This window comes from Piliocolobus tephrosceles, chromosome 2 (assembly GCF_002776525.5).
Source record: "Piliocolobus tephrosceles isolate RC106 chromosome 2, ASM277652v3, whole genome shotgun sequence".
In the NCBI taxonomy this organism is placed as follows: Eukaryota; Metazoa; Chordata; class Mammalia; order Primates; family Cercopithecidae; genus Piliocolobus; species Piliocolobus tephrosceles.
In genome coordinates, this window is record NC_045435.1 from 158,420,594 (window position 1) to 158,439,620 (window position 19,027).

Genomic DNA, 19,027 nt, shown 5'->3' on the forward strand with positions numbered 1-19,027 from the left:
TTAAGCATGTTGAGGAATGGTAAGGAGAATAAGTATAAAAGTCATACTGTAGCTCTAATAAGCACAAATGAAGTATACATCTGTTTGATCAAAAACATTTTCTTATTTTTCTTCCTTAATCACTTGTTGAATGCTAACTATATGCCAGGTATTGTGTTCTGGCCTTGAGGGTGGTTGGGATACAAAGAAAGTAAGACACAATTTTATACCCTGTAGAGAGCTTACAGTCTAGTGAAAGAGTTACACCAAGCCATGTGTGCTGGCTTGCACCTGTAATCCTAGCTACTTAGGAGGCTAAGGTGGGAGGATTGCTTGAGCCCAGGAGTTTGAGGCTGCAGTGAGCTATGATCATGAGACTGCACCACAGCCTTGACAACAGAATGATACCCTGTCTCCAAAAAAAGAAAAAAAAAAGACAAAGATGTGAAGATGGCCAAGAAGACACAGCCAGGAAGAGCTTCCCTTTCCTACCAAGAGAAACCAAAATATCGAGTAAACCAGCATACTTTGAACAGATTTGTTAATAGAAAGCACTGACAATCAGTGGAGAGATGATGCAGTCACTGTGGCTGAAGAGGGAGGAAACTGAGAACCCTGCATGGGCTCTGAATGGCTCCTAAGGAAGGGGTAAAAGAAGTAACTGCAGAGCAGGCCACCCTCACTGTGGACCTCTGGGATCCTAGCTGCAAGAGATCCCACGGCCACCATTGACATTTGAGTTGGCAGGGAAAACAGATTGGAGAGCTGGCAGAGACAGAGCTCAAGGCTGTACAGAGCCCACGGGGTTTTGCATGGGAATAGCTGCAACAAAACACAACCGTAGGCATCTATTCCCCAAGGCTCTCCATATTCCTCTAAGGCTCTAACCTTTGTTGACTACCAGTCCTGGAGAGCAGGGCTGTCTTTCCCACAGGACTAGGGCACATCTGATCCGTTCACTCCCATGTCCACCAGCCCCTCCCAGGGCCCCTGTCTGACTGCTCCCATAGGAGTGGGCACACAGCACAGCCTCCACTGCCCTGCGAGAACACTTTTGCCAGTGGCCCCCAATGGAGCACTTTTGCTGGTGGCCGGGAGCACCTTGGCTCACCCAACACAGCTGGCGCTCCACCTCAAGGAGCCAGAGAACAAAGCTGCGGGCCTGGTCCCAGGCCCCCAGGGTTAGAGCACACAGTCCAGAAGTGCCAAGCTGAGACTTGTGGTTGGAACTCAAGTGGAGGAAGAACCCACACTCTCAGAGCACTGGGAAGAGTGAGGCATGGGTTCATGGGCTGGCACAGGAACTGGGCCGCAGCCTCTCCCCGAGGGAACCTGACAGTCTGGAACACCTAATAGCCCAGTGATCTGGGTGCAGAAGTCTTGTGACAAACTAGCTGGTTGGGCCAAATTCTGGGCAGTAACCAGGAGACCCTGTCAAGGAAGCGCAAGCTGGGCAGTTCTCACTGCTGTCTGCTGGCCAAAAAAACCTAGGCTGTGGGCACCACACCAGTTGCACAGCCAAGGCAGCGTCGCTCTACCCAGGGATCCCTCGCCCTTGACCTACTGCATGAACAGACCACCCACAGACATACCCCTAACCTGCAGTCTACCTGGCAGCCCTTACTATTAAACGCTATCTCCTGGGTTACAGCTTGAATTATATCACCAAAAAATTCCAGCATGAATTGCCTGAGAAAACCCAGTACAGAATTCTGGCCACAAATAAAGATCCCATACAGGCCAGGCACAGTGACTCATACCTATAATCCCACCACTTTGGGAGGCCGAGACAGTAAGATTGCATGAGCCTAGGAGTTCAAGACCAGCCTAGGCAACATGGCGAGACTCTGTCTCTACAAAAACAATAGCCAGGCATGATGGTATGCACCTCTGGTCCCAGCTGCTTGGGAGGCTGAGGCAGGAAGATCACTTGAACCCAGAAGGTTGAGGCTGCAATGAGCTGTGTTCATGCCATTGTACTCTATCCTTGGTGACAGAGCCAGACTCTGTCTCAAGAAAGAGAAAACTGTAATCCCAGCACATTGGGAGGCCAAGGTGGGTGAATCACCTGAGGTCAAAGTTCAAGACCAGCCTGGCCAACATGGCAAACCCCATCTCTTCTAAAAAGTACTAAAAATTAGCCAGGAATGGTGGCAGGCACCTATAATCCCAGCTACTCCAGAGGCTGAGGTGGGAAAATCGTTTGAGCCCGGGAGGCGAAAGTTGCAGTGAGCCAAGGTCATGCCATTGCACTTAAGCCTAGGCAACAAGAGTGAAACTCCGTCTCAAAAAAAAAAAAAAACAGAAAAGATCCCATACAGAGCCTTGGCCCTCTGAAAGCATCCAGAAATAAAGCCAATTGGCTGTACTCAGCTTACACCACAGTCAAACCCTCAAAGGAAATAAAGTAAAAAAACAAAAACAAAAACAAAAACAAAAACAAAACCTCCATCCAAAGGACAGCAACATCAAAAGATAAAGGAACGCCTACCCTCACAGATGAGAAAGAACCAGCACAAGAACTCTGGCAATTCTAAAAACCAGAGTGTGTTATTACCTCCAAATGATCTCACTAACTCCCCAGCAATGGTTGTTAACCAAGTTAAAGCAGCTGAAGTGACAGAATTCAGAATATGAATGGTAAGAAAGCTCAATGAAATACAGGAGAAAGTTGAAACTCAACCCAGGGAAAACAGTAAAATGATCCAAGAGTTGAAAGATGACAGAGCCATTTTAAGAAAGAACCAAATTGAACTTCTAGAATTGAAAAATTTACTATGGGAATTCCATAATACAACTAGAAGCATTAATAATGGAGCAGATCAATCTGAGGAAAGAGTCTCAGAACTCAAAGACCACTCCTTTGAATCAATGCAGGCAGACAAAAATAAAAAAGAATTTTAAAAAATGAAAACTCTTAGAAATATGGGATTATGTAAAGAGACTAAACCTATAACTCATTGGCATTCCTGAGAGAGAAGGAACAAGAGTACGCAACTTGGAAAACATACGAGGATATAATCCACAGAAATTTCCCCAGTCTCGCTAAAGAGGTGGACATGGCTGAACTCCATGGAGCAGTGTGGAGATTTCTCAAAGAACTAAGAGTTTACCTTTCAATCCAATAGTTCCATTACTGGGTATATACCCAAAGAAAAATAAGTCATTCTACCAAAAAGACTTATGCACCCATATGTTCATGGAAGCACTGTTCACAATTGCAAAGACATGGAATGAACATACATGCCATGCCCATCAATGGTAGACTGGATAAAGAAATTGTGATACAGGTACACCATGGACTACTAAGCAGCCATAAAAAAGAATGAAATCATGTTCTTTGTAAGCAACACGGATGCAGCTGGAGTCCATTATCCTACGCAAATTCACAGAAACAGAAAACCAAATACCACATGTTTTCACTTATAAGTGGGAGCTAAACATCAAGTACACGTGGACATAAAGATGAGAACAGGCTGGGCACGGTGGCTCACACCTGTAGTCTCAGCACTTTGGGAGACTGAGGCAGGCAGATCACGAGGTCGGGAGATCTGGCTAACACAGTGAAACCCCATCTCTACTAAAAATACAAAAAAAAAAAAATTAGCTGAGCATGGTGGCGGGCGCCTGTAGTCCCAGCTACTGGGGAGGCTGAGGCAGGAGAATGGCGTGAACCCAGAGGGCAGAGCTTGCAGTGAGCCAAGATCGTGCCACTGCACTCCAACCTAGGCAACAGAGCGAGACTCTGTCTCAAATTAAAAAAAAAAAAAAAAAATGAGAACAGCAGACACTGGGGAATACAAGAAAGGGCAGTGATGGAGGGAGGAAGGGCTGAAAAACTACCTATTGGTACGTGCTCACTACCTGAGAGATGGATTCATTCATACTCCAAACCTCTACATCACTCAGTATACCTTCGTAACAAACCCTTACATGTACCCCTGAACCTATAATAAAAGTTGAAAGAAAAAAAGAATTATTCTGATAAGGTTATGCTACTGTGGAACAGCCATGACAGAAATAATAAGGACATGGAAGGACACAGGAGGCTAGTGATATTTCCTGGAAAGTGCAGTAAGGGAAAAGGGTATTGTGGTAGGACGGTAGCATTTACAAATACCTGGTGTGAGAAGGCATGGAACATTTGTGCAACCACAAGTGAAGGAATGGTTAAGAGAAGGGGACATGAGCAGGTAGGATCAGATTCTGGAGGCCCTTCTGTGTCAGGTCAAGAAGCTGGGACTTTGGGCCGGGCGCTGTGGCTCACACCTATAATCCCAGCACTTTGGGAGGCCGAGGTGGGCGGATCACGAGGTCAGGAGATCAAGAACATCCTGGCCAACATGGTGAAACCCCCATCTCTACTAAAAATACAAAAATTAGCCAGGCGTGATGGCATGCACCTATAGTCCCAGCTACTCTGGAGGCTGAGGCAGGAGAATTGGTTGAACCCGGGAGGCGGAGGCTGCAGTGAGCTGAGATTGTGCCACTGCACTCCAGCCTAGGCGGCAAGCAAAAACTCCGTCTCAAAAAAAAAAAAAAAAATGGGACTTTAGCCTACTTGACAGAAGAATTTTAACTTGGACAGTGACGTGATCAAATGTGTTATTCAGAAATATCAAGCAACAAACAAGAGCCTAAGCATGGATATTGGCAGTGGGAGACAGAAAGGGGCAAATTTGGTATAAATGAAACAACATGGTAGTTGATAGGTGTGGGGGTAAAAGGAAGGGAGAAGTTCATGACGACTCCCAAGTTTCTAGCTTGAACCATTGGGATGCTTGGAATACTAGATGAGGTAACTGGAGTCCTGAGGAATGTTTCCTGAAAATGGTTTAGACAGCTGTTCCTTCCTTTCTCTTTCCATTGTACCACCAAGGTCAAGGCCTTATTACTTCATGCTGAGACCACTGGAAGGGAAGAGGGTCTGATAGGCTTCAGTACTCATCCAGCCTTATGTCATAGACAGCTCATCATTCTAAAACATCCTTTGATTATATAAATTCCTTACTTGATTATTGATCTAAGTGGCCTTCAGATCAAACTGAAATTAACTATTGATGTTATCGTCATTGTTTGTTCAGAGGAGCTAATCTTCCTAAGCGGTCGTTTCTTTTATAGGTTGCTGAATAACCATCATGATGATGCCTCTAAATTCATCTGTCTTCTAGCAAAACCCAACTGCAGCTCTCTAGAACAGGAGGATTTCATCCCTCTACTTCAGGTAATTTTCATTTCCTTTTGAAAATAGGTTCTAATTTTGGAGTTTCAGCAGTTTTGTTTAAAATTTACAACTATAACATGTCAGTTGAGCTACACAAATCTAGAGATCAGATTTCTAAAAGAGTGGTTTTCAAACTTGTTTTAGCAGTAAGATCCTCTTTAAATGACATCTGAAACAGAACCCATAGTAGTAGAAGAGCTACTCCTTCAGGGCTACTCCCACTGAAGCAGAGGAGAGGGGCTACTCAGCCACCCCCTTGCCCACCCACAGCAATCACTGAGGCACCTTCTGAAATGATAGAATGCAAGAAGATAACTTCTCTGTTAGTGTAGAACATAGCTAAGAACCTGATAGAAAGAAAGGAAAGGTCATGATGTAACCAGAATCACTCTCACGAACGCTGGGGTCTTCACTCACTGCCTCTTGACTCTTTATTTAAATACAGTTTTTAAATGCTTGGTTTCCTGATTCTTCAACCCAAGATATATTTGAAACAGAAAATTAGAATAGGAGAAGGGAGAGAGGATAACTAGAATCAAGTGCACGGAGAGCTGCAAAGACATTTGCCACCAGACTACAAAGGTAGTGAGGAGAGTAAGAAACACACACACACACACACACACACACACACACAAAAGACACAAAAGCTCTAAATATACTCTAGTCTGGGAGTAATTTAGGATAATGGCAGTAGTCCCAATCCCATTACCAGATTTCAGCTGACATTAGTAATTTATTTTAGTAGCATAGACTCTATATGTACTTATCTAGAAAACTCACAGGGAGCAGCTTTCACTGATGGAACCAGATAAAACAATGGCACTATACTTCTCATTTTTCCTTTTCTGTGTATGAAATTTTAAACTCTGTGTGTTGTATATCCATATATTATACATGTAAAACAAAAGGATAAGTCTCAAGCCTGAATAAACTTCAGATCTATCAGAAGTGTAAGTTTCTGGATTTGAATTTCTCACATTAGCCCTCATTTACCAGGTTGGTGGATATTTTTAACCGCAGACCTTCCTGAGGTTTCTCAGCCTGGAGCTGTGCCACTGTTCTGAGGTATTACATGGTACCAAAGCGTTAGGGTTGGGAGTTACTGCTGAGACATCAGCCATCTTTGGCTAGAAGATTCCCTTCAGATCCAGAGATCTTTGCTGTTTCTGTGCCATGTGTCAAGCCCCAGAACCCTTTGGTGAAGATACCTATGGCCCGTCTGACTAGATGCACACACAGCTGTTTTCTTTTGAGGTTTTAGCCGCGTCCCTAGGGTGTTGCCAGACAGCAGGGTCCCTTTGCTCCTGTCACCCACAGACTTCTTTCTTCTTACTGACACTAAGAGGTCTTCTACTCTGCAGAAATCTCCTGCTGCCGTGTTCTTTTATGCTTCCCTATCTCTGCCTTCAATTCTCCTTCCTTGTGTTGTCTTCTTCCCTTTCAGGTAGGGGTGGGCTCCCTATTCACTACTTCAGGGCAGAGAAGAGAAGTGACCTCAAAATCTTCATGGCTTTTATGGCACTGTGTGTATTGTAGGCTTAAATGCAGGGTCCACAGTCATTTGGCCTAGTTGACCTTTGTTAAGGTTTTAGAGAGAAAGAGATGTCCGACAGAAAGAGCCCACTTGGGGAGTGTTTCTATCTAGGCCTTCCCATGGGAATCAGTTACATATCAGTATTGCACCTGTTTCTACTATAGCATTCTTCATAGCCTGAGATATTGCTTGTTAATATTCTTGTTTTCATATCTACATATTTGGTTTTTCTAAGCAGATCACAAATTCTTTGAAGCTAAGATAAGCTTTTCATGCCTGTTGAATATGCATCATTGTTTTAGGTGTTACAGTAAATCCTTGTTAGTTCTTAGTATATATACTAAAGAAGGGCATAAAATACGTGGAAATAGTTGAGGTTTTTTTAAAGTTGTATTCATGGCTGCCATGTATTTTTTGTTTTGTTTTGTTTTTTGTTTTTTTGGAGACAGAGTCTCGCTCTTGTCACCCAGGTTGGAGTGCAATGGTATGATCTCGGCTCACTGCAACCTCCACCTCCCGGGTTCAAGGGATTCTTCTGCCTCAGTCTCCCAAGTAGATGGGATTACAGGCACCTGCCACCACACCCAGCTAATTTTTGTGTTTTTAGTAGAGACGGGATTTCACCATGTTGACCAGTCTGGCCTGGAACTCCTGACCTCCAGTGATCCGCCCGCCTTGGCCTCCCAAACTGCTGGGATTACAGGCATGAGTCACGGCGCCTCACCACACCATGATTTTTTAAAAAGATTTTTGCTGAAATATACTCACACAAAACACCCAAATCACAAGTGTACTAGTCAATGAATTTTCACAATGTGGGCATACCCATATAACTAGCACACAGATCCAAAAATAGTATTACCAGCACATGCAAAGCCCATCACGCTCCATCTCAGTCACTGCCACCCAACAATAACCACTACCCTGACTAATAACACCATAGTACATAGATTTTTAATTATAGTAACAATTTTCCATGTTTAAAATATGAAGTTTGGTTCTGATTTTATTTTATGTTCAGGGCCCTTGGGCTTGTCTAATTTGCATCATGGCTTTGATTATCCTCATCTGCTACATGGTTTTGTTCCCCTCAAAAAAATACTCATGAGAACAAAGATTCTTAATAGTTTTTGGCATTTAATTAACACCATTTTACCTGATAATAGCCAACATTAAATATTGCTATGTTTTGTGAAATCTCAAATCTTCAATATTTGAACTACATTGTAATAAAACATTAGGTTTTATTACCAGTTCTCTATTTGCTCTCCATCCTCACTCTCTCAATCCATTCTTGGCCTTGCTGACCCTACAGACTGTGTCTGTGGGGCTCTCTTACTGACTAGCTTCTGGTTGGATCTGGGCAATGGGAAGCATTGCCAGTAATTGGGAGGACAGAGGAAAGAAAAGCTGGCATTTCTTCCCTGCTGTCTGCCTTGGCACAGTAACTATATCTCTCTGTAATACAGCTTCTGCTGGACAGCCCCTTGTCCATGGTCCTAGTGTCTACTAGGCATTCCTTCTTCCCTTGTTACTTTGGCCCTCGGGACTATAACAGTATCCTCCTATCAGTAGTCTCTGGGTGCCTCGTTATTCCCTTGTTTGCTCCCTTCATTCTGTCCACAACTCTACATGTAGTCTTTTCATGAAAGCTTCATACAGTGAATTCTTCTTCCTGTGGGGACCCTACCTTGACGATGCAATTCTGAATTTTATGAGAGCTTTAATAAAAGCTTTGACAGGAATGTAAATTAAGTTTAGACTAAGAAAATTAGAAACAGACAACAACAAAATCATAATTATGAGTTAATAGACATTTACCACTTAAATCTAAGAATAAATCTTATTTTCATTTAAGAAATGGACTTGTGGAGTCTTCTGGTAAAAGAGACAAACTAAATAGAGATATTACCCTCCCATTCTTTCCCAAGCCCTTCTGAAGTTCAAGTATACAAATTTAAAAAAGGATAAACCCATGGAAGCCAATGGAATGGTAGAGAAAGTCAGTGTACAAGAAATCTTAACATATTTAAGGTAGAAAGTGACTGCATGTCTTTTGCGGGACTGTGGATGGAGCTGGAGGCCATTAACCTTAGCAAACTAATGCAGGAACAGAAGACCAAATACCACATGTTCTCACTTATAAGTGGAAGCTAAATGGTGAGAACCTACGAACACAAACAGGGAAACAACAGACACTGTGGTCTATTTGAGGGTGGAGGGTGGGGAGAGAGAGAGGAGCAGAAAAGATAACTATTGGGTACTGGGCTTAATACCTGTACCTGTGGTGAAATAATCTGTACCCCAAAGCCCTGTGATACGAGTTTACCTATGTAACAGACCTTCACATTTACTCCCAAACCTAAAATAAAAGTTTAAAAAAGATTCTGTGATCTTAAAATTGTAAATAAATAGTTCAATAATAAGTGGATTTATATGGACTAAAAAAAAAGAAAAAAAAAATGAAATGACCAGAAGTAGGCTAAGAAAACCACAACACAGAATCAGGAGCCGTCTGTGGGCTCCAGTGGAGAAGTGAGCTCCTGTTCTCATCAAGGCCCAGAGCAGCTGTAAATTCAGGGCTGGCTGACCCAATGAGAGATATTGGAAATGGGGATTCACTGAAGGTCAATCACTAGTTGACTCCTTTCCTGGTTCACAAATGTAAAGTGCAGCCTGACATTTATTCGCAAGCATAAACATACAAGACAAAAAGCATGGTAAGGCTTCTAATGTGACAGCCACAGTTTAAAGTTCTCCTTATTTCTCTTTATTCTAGCAGTTGGGGATCCAGGGAGGTCTCACCAGTTTACTCTAAAATAATGCCTGTCAGTCAACACACCCACCCTAAATGCACAGAACCCCAAGGCAGATTTGGTACTCAAGAAAGATACCTGTTGAAAAATAGACCTACTTATTTTCCACAAAAGAAAATTATATCAACTACCTTGTCCTTCTTAAACATGAATGGACAACCAGGTATATGAGGAAAATGATCATCATTAAAGAAAAATAAAGGTTAAAAAAAACACATACACAGAAAAAGCAGCCCAGAAAAGAAACAAAACTAATTCAGGAAACAGAAGAACCGAGAATTTTTTTTTGGGGGGTGGGGGGAATAAACGTGGTGCTTTATTTTCTGGATTATAAAGTGAACAAATACTTAGATAGTATTATTTCTTTACCCAATGCTTTTGATTTCTAAGCACTTTTATTTTAAAAATGTGAATTATACAATTCCCCATACACACACACACACACACATACACCTATAAGCACATTAAATACTACTTTGCCATGACAGCTCAGCATATTTGACAAATCTTTTTTTTTTTTTTTTGAGTTGGAGTCTCGCTCTGTCGCCAGGTTGGAGTGCAGTGGCACAGTCTTGGCTCACTGCAACCTCCGCATCCCGGGTTCAAGCAATTCTCCTGCCTCAGCCTCCCGAGTAGCTGGGATTACAGGCATGCGCCACCACGCCCAGCTAACTTTTGTATTTTTAGTAGAGATGGGGTTTCATCATGTTGGCCAGAATAGTCTGGATCTCTTGACCTCATGATCCGCCCGCCTCGGCCTCCGAGAGTGCTGGGAGTACAGGCATGAGCTACCGCGCCCAGCCTACTTCACAATTCTTAACACTATTCTATGTGGAATACAGAATGCCTTTTTATCTGAATTAACATGCATTTAAACAAATTTAGTATATGTGAAAATAAAGGAATTATAAATCAGTAGGAAAGATGTTTAGGTAAAGGCATCATCAGTCAGCTCAGTAGATGTTGTCTACATTTATTTTCTATCTTTATAAAACAAGAACCTGCCACAGTCTTAGGTAAAGGGTAAAGTAACACATTTTTGCCCGGATGCCATTAGTCACGGTGCCATGAGATAACTGCTGTGTGTTTAGTCTCAATTTCCTGTTTGCAAAGAAATGCATTAATTCAGTTTTCTACTCACTATACAGTTAAGTTGTAGGGCTATAGATATCTCATTTGAGTTATTTGAGTTTTTTATCTTTATATCTAAAAATGTAATCTGAAAATAGTAAAAGTAGAAAACACTGATTTAAAACCTTAAATGCAGTAGCTCAGTGCATGTTATGAAAGTTAATGTTTATAAACATTTCAGTATTTTAAAGTATATTTCTTTAACTTCAAGAATCTTGACTTTCCTTGCTACAAGGCTTTTTTTCTCAAAGATTCCTTTTAGGCTTACTTTGGTGTTCAGGATCTCCAGTTATAAATGTAGAAGAGATGAGTGTGCAAGATAAAATTAAAAAGCCAGACATACTTTCTATCAAGCTGCGTAAAGAGAAACATGAAGTACAAATGGATCACAGACCTGAGTCTGTTGTGTTGGTGAAAGGAATCAATATCTTTACATTGCTTAATTTTTTGATCAACTCTAAGAGTTTAGTTGCTACCTCAGGTCCACAGGCAGGACTTCCTCCAACCCTCTTATCCCCTGTTGCTCTCCGAGGTGCCATAATGCAAATCTTAAGGCACAAAGTGTAAATGTGAAGACACAGCTCTTTCTGGATACAGAGACCAGTTTAGTTTGGAGATTACAGGTCCTACCATGCCTCATTCTCTGTATTCACTAACCATGCTGCTCAAATCTTCACAGAATGGGTCTTTCTCTGCAGTACTATATCCACACGAGCCAACTGCTGTATTTAACACCTGCCTGCCAATGGACAAAGTACTTGATAGAGAGGTTGTTCATAAGGAGCTTACTAACTGTGGTTTTTACCCTAAGACTCTGGAGCAACTTAGAGAAATACCACTACTTGGGAAATCATCTTTACGGAATGTGGTGATAAGAATGTTTTTAAAACAAATTACACATACTTATATAAATAAATGATTGGGGAGGAGAAACAAATCTGTGCAGAAGAATTGCAAACAGTTTAGTAGACACTGAAGTCTTAAAGAGGGGAACATGAATCACCATTCCTTAAGAGTGGGCTATGCATACTGATTTCACTGTGTGGGGAGTAACTACAGTGGAGGAGCCTGGCAGATACTACCTCAGCCTGATGATCAAGGCCAACATCAGCAGTCATCAATCATGTTGATAGTGTGTACCTTTGACAAGATATGCTGCAAAGGGCATGTTACTTCTGTGACATTTCTCCCAAAAATCCATAAACCCAGTCTAATCGTGAGGAAAACATCAGGTAGATTCCAGTAATGAAACATCCTACATAATACCTGACCAGTACTCATCAGAACCGTCAAGGTCATCAAAAGTAAGGAAAGTCTAAGAAACTGTCACAGCCAAAAGAAGTCTAAGGAGACATAACTAAATAGAATGTGATGCCCTGGATAGAACACTGGAACAGAAAGAAGACATCAGGTAAAAATTAAGGAAATGTGAATAATGTATGGACTTCAATAATAATGTGTCAGTATCAGTTTATTAATTTTAACAAGTGGACCATATAGTAAGTGTAAGGTGTTAATTATTGGGGAATCTGGGCGCAGGGTATATGGGAACTCTCAGTACTGTTTTAATTTTTTTTATAAACCTAAAACTATTCTTAAAAAAAATAGTTATTTTAAAAAGTACTATATTAAGGAAGGTTATATAAAATAACCATAAAACAAAAATAACCTTTATCTTACACCATGTATAAAAATCAACTGAAAATGGGTTAAAGACTTAAATGTAAGACCTGAAACTGTAAAGAAAACGTAGGGGTTTTCTTTGTGACACTGGTATTGGCATTGATTTTTTTTTGTTTGATATGAACCCAAAAGCACAGGCAGTAAAAGAAAAAACAAATGGAATTGCATCAAAGTAAAAAACTTCTGCACAGTCAAGGACATAATCAACAGAGTGAAAAGAAAACCTACAGAATGGTAGAAAATATTTGCAAACCATATATCTGGCAAGGTGTTAATGTCCAAAATTTGTAAGGAACTCAAAACAACTCAATAGCAAGAAAATAACCTTATTTAAAAATGAGCAAAGGCAACAGGCATATGAAAAAACGCTCAGCATCACTAATCATCAGAGAAATGCAAATTAAAGCCACAAAGTGATATCATTTCACCTTCTCCCTGGTTAAAATGGCTTGTATCGAAAAGACAGACAATAACGTGCTGATGAGGATGCAGAGAAAGAGGACTCCTCCATACACCGTTGTTGGGAGTGTAAATTAATACAGCTACTATGGAGAACAGTGTGAAGATTCCTCAAAAAAACTAAAAATAGAACTTCCATATGATCCAGAAATATCCAAAAGAAAGGAAATTAGTATATCTGCACTCTGTTTATTGCAGCACTATTCACAATAGCCAAAATATGGAATCACCCTAAGTGCCAATCAGTGGGTGAAGAAAATATGGTGTATATATACACAATGGAATATTATTCAGTCATAAAAAAGAATGAAATCCTGTCATTTGCAGCAATATGGTTGGAACGGGAGTCCATTATGTTAAATGAAATAAAGCACAGAAAGATAAATATCACACGTTCTCATTCATATGCAGGAGCTTAAAAAGTGGATCTTGTGAAGATAGAAAGTAGATTGGTGGTTACCAGAGACCAGAAAGGGGAAAGGGGAGGGAGAAGATGAAGGGAAAAAGAGAATATAAATGTATTTATTACCACTGAACTGAACTGTACACTTAAAATGGTAAATATGGTAAATTTTATATTTATATTTTATCTCAATACATTTTTTAAATAGCAAAGAATCTAAATAGACATTGCATAAAAGGAGACAAACGATGGCCAACAGGTATATGAAAAATGCTCAAAATCACTATTAGAGAAAAGTAAATTAAAACCGCAATGAGAGATCATGTTACACCTGTTAGAAGGGTTGTTATCAAAAAGACGAAAGATAACAAGTGTTGGAGAGGATATAGAGAAAAGGGAATCCTTGCACACCGGTGGTGAGAATGTAAATTGGTATAGCCATTATGGAAAACAGTTTGGAGGTTCCTCAAAAAATTAAAAATAGAACTACCATATGATCCGACAGTCCTACTGCTGGGTGTGTATCCAAAGGAAATAAAATCAGTATGTAGAAGAGATATCTACCCTGCCAGGTTCATTGCAGCATTATTCACAGTAGTCAAGATACGGAATCAGCCTAAGTATCAGTGAATGGAGGCATAACGAAAATGTGAACTAGGTATTGAAGGAACATACCTCGAAATAATAAGAGCCATATATGACAAACATCACATTGAATGAGCAACTACAATAGTATTGGAAGTTCTAGTCAGGGCAGTCAGGCAAGAGAAAGAAATAAAGGGCATCAGGAAGTCAAGCTATCCCTGTTGAGAGACTACATGATCCTAGATCTCAAAAACCTGCTAGTCTCAGCCCAAAAGCTTCTTAAGCTGATAAACAATTTCAGCAAAGTCTCAGGATACAAAATCAGTATGTAGAAATCACTAGCATTCCTATATACCAAAAACAAGCCAAGAGCCAAATCAGGAATGAACTCCCATTCACAATTACCACAAAAAGAATAAAATGCCTAGGAATAGCTAACTAGGGAGGTGAAAGATCTCTACACGGAGAACTACAAACCACTGCTCAAATAAATCAGAGATGATACAGACAAATGGAAAAACATTCCCTGCTCGTCGATAGCGAGAATTAATATAGTTAAAATGGCCATATTGTCCAAAGCAATTTATAGATTCAGTGCTGTGCCTGTTAAACTACCATTGACATTCTTTACAGAAATAGGAAAGAAACTACTTTAAAATTAATATGGAACCAAAAAAGAGCCCTAATAGCCAAGGCAATCCTAAGCAAAAAGAACAAAGCTGGAGACATCATGCTACCCATCTTCAAACTATACTACCAGGCTACGCAGTATAGTACCGGTACAAAAACAGATACATAGGCCAATGGAACAGAATAGAGAACCCAGAAATAAGACTGCACACTTTGACAAACCTGACAAAAGCAACTGGGAAAGGATTCCCTATTCAATAAATGGTGCTGGGATAACTAGCTGGCCACATGCAGATTAAAACTAGATGCCTTTCTTATATCATATATAAAAATTAACCCAAGATGGATTAAAATGTAAATGTAAAGCCCACAACTATAAAATCCCTGGAATACAACTTAGGAAATACTGTTCAGGACGTAGGCACAGGCAGAGCTTTCCTGACGAAGACACCAAGAACAATTGTAACAAGAGCAAAAATTGACAAATGGGATCTAATTAAACTAAAGAGCTTCTGCACAGCAAAAGAAACTATCAACAGAGTAAATAGCCTACAGAATGGGAGAAAATTTTTAGAAACTATGTATCCAACAAAGGTCTGATATCCAGCATCTATAAGGAACTTAAATACATTTACAAGAAAAAAAACACCCCATAAAAAAGTGAGCAAAATACATGAAAAAATACTTTTCAAAAGAAGACACATGCATGTAGCCAACAATCATATGAAAAAAAAACTCAGCATCACTGATCATTAGAGAAATGCAAGTCAAAATCACAGTGAGATACCACCTCACACCAGTCAGAATGTCTATGAGTAAAAAGTCAAAAAATAACAGATACTGGCAAGGTTGTGAACAAAAAAGGAATGCTTATATATTGTTGGTGGGAGTGTAAGTTAGTTCAACCATTATGGAAGACAGTGTGGCAATTCCTCAAAGACCTAAAGATAGAAATACTGTTTGACCCAGCAGTCTCATTACTGGGTATGTATACAAAGGAATGTAAATCATTCTCTTATGAAGAGACATGCCACCTATGTTTATTGCAACACTGTTCACGATAGCAAAGACATGAAATCAACCTAAATGCCCATCAATGATAGACCAGATAAAGAAAATGTGATATATGTACCCAATGGAATACTATACAGCCATAAAAAAGAACGAGCTCATGCCCTTTGCAGGTACATGGATGGAGCTGGAGGCTGTTACCCTTAGCAAACCTAACACAAAAACAGAAAACCAAATACCACATGTTCTCACTTATAAGTGGGAGCTGAATGATGAGAACACAGGGATACATAGAGGGAAGCAACAGACACTGGGTCCTATTGAAGGTTGGGCGGGGGTAGGAGGAGGGAGAGGATCAGCAAAAATAACTAATGGGTAATGGGCTTAATACCTGGGTGATGAAATAATCTGTACAACCAAACCCTCTTGATGCAAGTTTACCTATGTAACAAGTCAGCACATGGGCACCTGAACTTAAAACATAAAAGGATAATATGGTATATGTACACAATGAAATACTAGTCAGCTTTAAACAAAGAAGGAAACTCTGTTATTTGCAACAACGTGGATGAATATGGAGGACATTATGTTAAGTAAAGGAAGCCACGCACAGAAAGACAAATACTACATGATCTCAGTTATAGGTAAACCTAAAAATGGTAAACTCATAGAAGTAAAGAATATAATAGTAATTACCAAATAATATGGTTTAGCTCTGTGTCCCTACCCAAATCTCATGTTGAATTGTAATTCCCAGTGTTCAAGGTGGGGCCTGGTGGGAGGTGATTGGATTACGGGGATGATTTCTAACAGTTTAGCACCATCCCCCTAGTGCTGTCTCATATAGTTCTCATGAGATCTGATTGTTTGAAAGAGTGTAGCACCTCCCCCTTGCTCTCTGTCTCTCCCCTGCTCACCATATGAAGACGCACTTGCTTCCCCTTCGCCTTTCACCATGATTGTACGTTTCCCGAGGCCTCCCCAGGCATGCCTCCTGTACAGTCTGCAGAACTGTGGGTCAGTTGAACCTGTTTTCTTCATAAATTACCCAGTCTCAGGTAGTTCTTTATAGCAGTGTGAGAATGAACTAATAACCAAGGCTGGGAGGATGTTGGTCAAATGACACAAAATTTCAGCTAAATAGGAATAATTTCAAGAGATCTATTATACAACATGGTTACTATTGTTAATAACAGTGTATCCTATTCTTGAAAATTGCTAAGACAGTAGATTTTGTGTTTTCACTACAAAATAGTGAGGTAATCCATATGTTAATAATTCAATTTAGCCGTTCCACAATAAATACATATTTTGAAACAACACACTGTACATGATAAATATGTATAATTTTATTTGTCAATTTCAATAAATGTAAAAAAGAACAAAAAAAAAAAAACAAGAATAAACTGTATGAAAACAATGCTCATACAAGAAAAAGCTGTTAGAATTTTAAAATGTAAGTACCAGAAGCTCAGCATAAGACCTGGAAACTAAAGTTGAGGATATCTTTTAGAGAGAAAAAGAAAAGGGACATAGAGGACCACTTCAGGAATTTTAATATCTAATTAATTGGAGTCTGGAGAAGAAAAAAGGGGAAAAGTGGAGAGCAAAAAGTCATCGAATAAAATAATACATAATTATTTTGCAGTGCTAAAATATATGATTCTTTGGTTAAAAAGAACCACTGAAGCCAGGCACAGTGGCTCACGCCTGTATTCCCAACACTTTGGGAGGCCAAGGCGGGCAGATCAGTTGAGGTCAGGAGTTTGAGACCAACCTGGCCAACATGGTGAAACCCCGTCTCTACTAAAAGTCCAAAAATTAGCTGGGCGTGGTGGCATGCCGCTATAATCCCAGCTCATCAGGAGGCTGAGGCAGAAGAATTGCTTGAACTTGGGAGACAGAGGTTGCAGTGAGCTGAAATTGCACCACTGCACTCCACCCTGGGTGACAGAGCAAGACTGTCTCAAAAAACCACTGAGTACTGACAATTATGATTTTTTTAAGACACATGCATAAACATGTCCTTAAAGTTTTAGAAAAATGTAGATGAAGAGTCTAGGATGGTAGTAGATCCTCATTGGGATCCCTCAGGAAATGGATTTGAACTTAGATTTCTATATCTTGCCGACCTACTAGTTAGGAATGAGGTTCACATAAACCTGATTCCTGGACATTCATGAACTCAGAAAGTTTATCTCCTTTATAAGTTACCTCTTTATTTCTTAAACAGTTACTTGCGTATACATTGCAGCAAAGTAAGTAAACCAAGAAAGAGGAATGCGTGAGATCTAAGACACAGTGGATTCAATCCAGAGAAGTAATGAAGGGCAGTGTCAGGATGATAACTGAAGAGCAGCCAGTTCAGAAGAGAGAAGGTAAAATTCCCCCACCCAGGTCTTGTCCATGATGTGGGAGAGGGAGGTGAGGAGCAACTCCACGCAATACAGTTACATTTGAGTAAAAGGAGGCTGGGCGCAGTGGCTCACGCCTGTAATCCCAACACTGTGGAAGGCCAAGGTGGGCGGATCACGAGGAGATTGAGACCATCCTGGCTAACACGGTGAAACCCCGTCTCCACTAAAAATACAAAAAATTAGCCGGGCGTGGTGGCGGGCGCCTGTAGTCGCAGCTACACAGGAGGCTGAGGCAGGAGAATGTGTGAACCCAGGTGGAGGTGGAGCTTGCCACTGCACTCCAGCCTGGGCGACAGAGTGAAACTCCCTCTCAAAAAAAAAAGAGAGAGAATAAGGTAACAAGGCTATGATGAAGCCTGTGTCAATAAGTTAAACAATTAGAAATGCCAGGAAAAATGAAAAAACTATGTAAGACAGCCACGATCTAAACAAGAAGCAGACTGAAATATGGCATAATTATGAACAGCTGATGCAGTTAGAAAAGACAGTTTAACCTCAATGTCAGAAACAGTCTCCTTTGAACATTCCAAGACCCTGATGCTGGACCTATACACAATGAAATACGTTCCTCATAGATTGCCTGACCTAACATTCAACTATATTTATATAGTCAAAATATCACAAGAACATTTTAGTTTATGGCATCTAAAAATCACTGTGTGGATAACTTATAGAAAATTTTATCATGGTTGTGGAAAAGTATGAAAAAAACCTGCACAACATAAAAGTCAAAATATTGCCAATAAAATGTGAATGTAAAACAGGGAGAAGAAGAGAAAATAAGGATGGGGTGCTATTATCCTATGTAAAAGGAAAGTAAGGAACTAAGATGAATGAAAATTAGATGGATAAATACAAGCTTTGCACCTTACAAAGATAGTCAACCGAAGATAAGGGAGTAAAGTAGGACAGTATAAATGAGCTAAATCCACATATTTCCCAGCAAAGAATCATTATTTTCTAAAGTTGATAAAGTGATAAAATAATTATTATATGGTTTTTAATTACATTTTTGTTAAATATATGTTTAGTTAGAGAGGTAACCAGCAAAAGACCTAAAAGTATAAATGATTGGAAAGAAGTGGGGCTAAAGAAGGTAGGAAGGTTAGTAGAATGTTTATTTATATAAATGCTTGTATATGCCTTGATTTTATA

General features: G+C 40.2%; 1 protein-coding gene across 1 annotated transcript in view; it reads left to right on the top strand.

Moving 5' to 3' along the window:
- Positions 1-19,027, top strand: part of PPP2R3A (protein phosphatase 2 regulatory subunit B''alpha) — a 181,869-nt gene that overhangs the window by 79,015 nt on the left and 83,827 nt on the right. Inside the window, exon 5 of the mRNA XM_023187834.3 lies at positions 5,101-5,203. Coding sequence (XP_023043602.1) covers positions 5,101-5,203 — 103 coding nt within the window. The remainder of the gene's footprint in view (positions 1-5,100; positions 5,204-19,027) is intronic.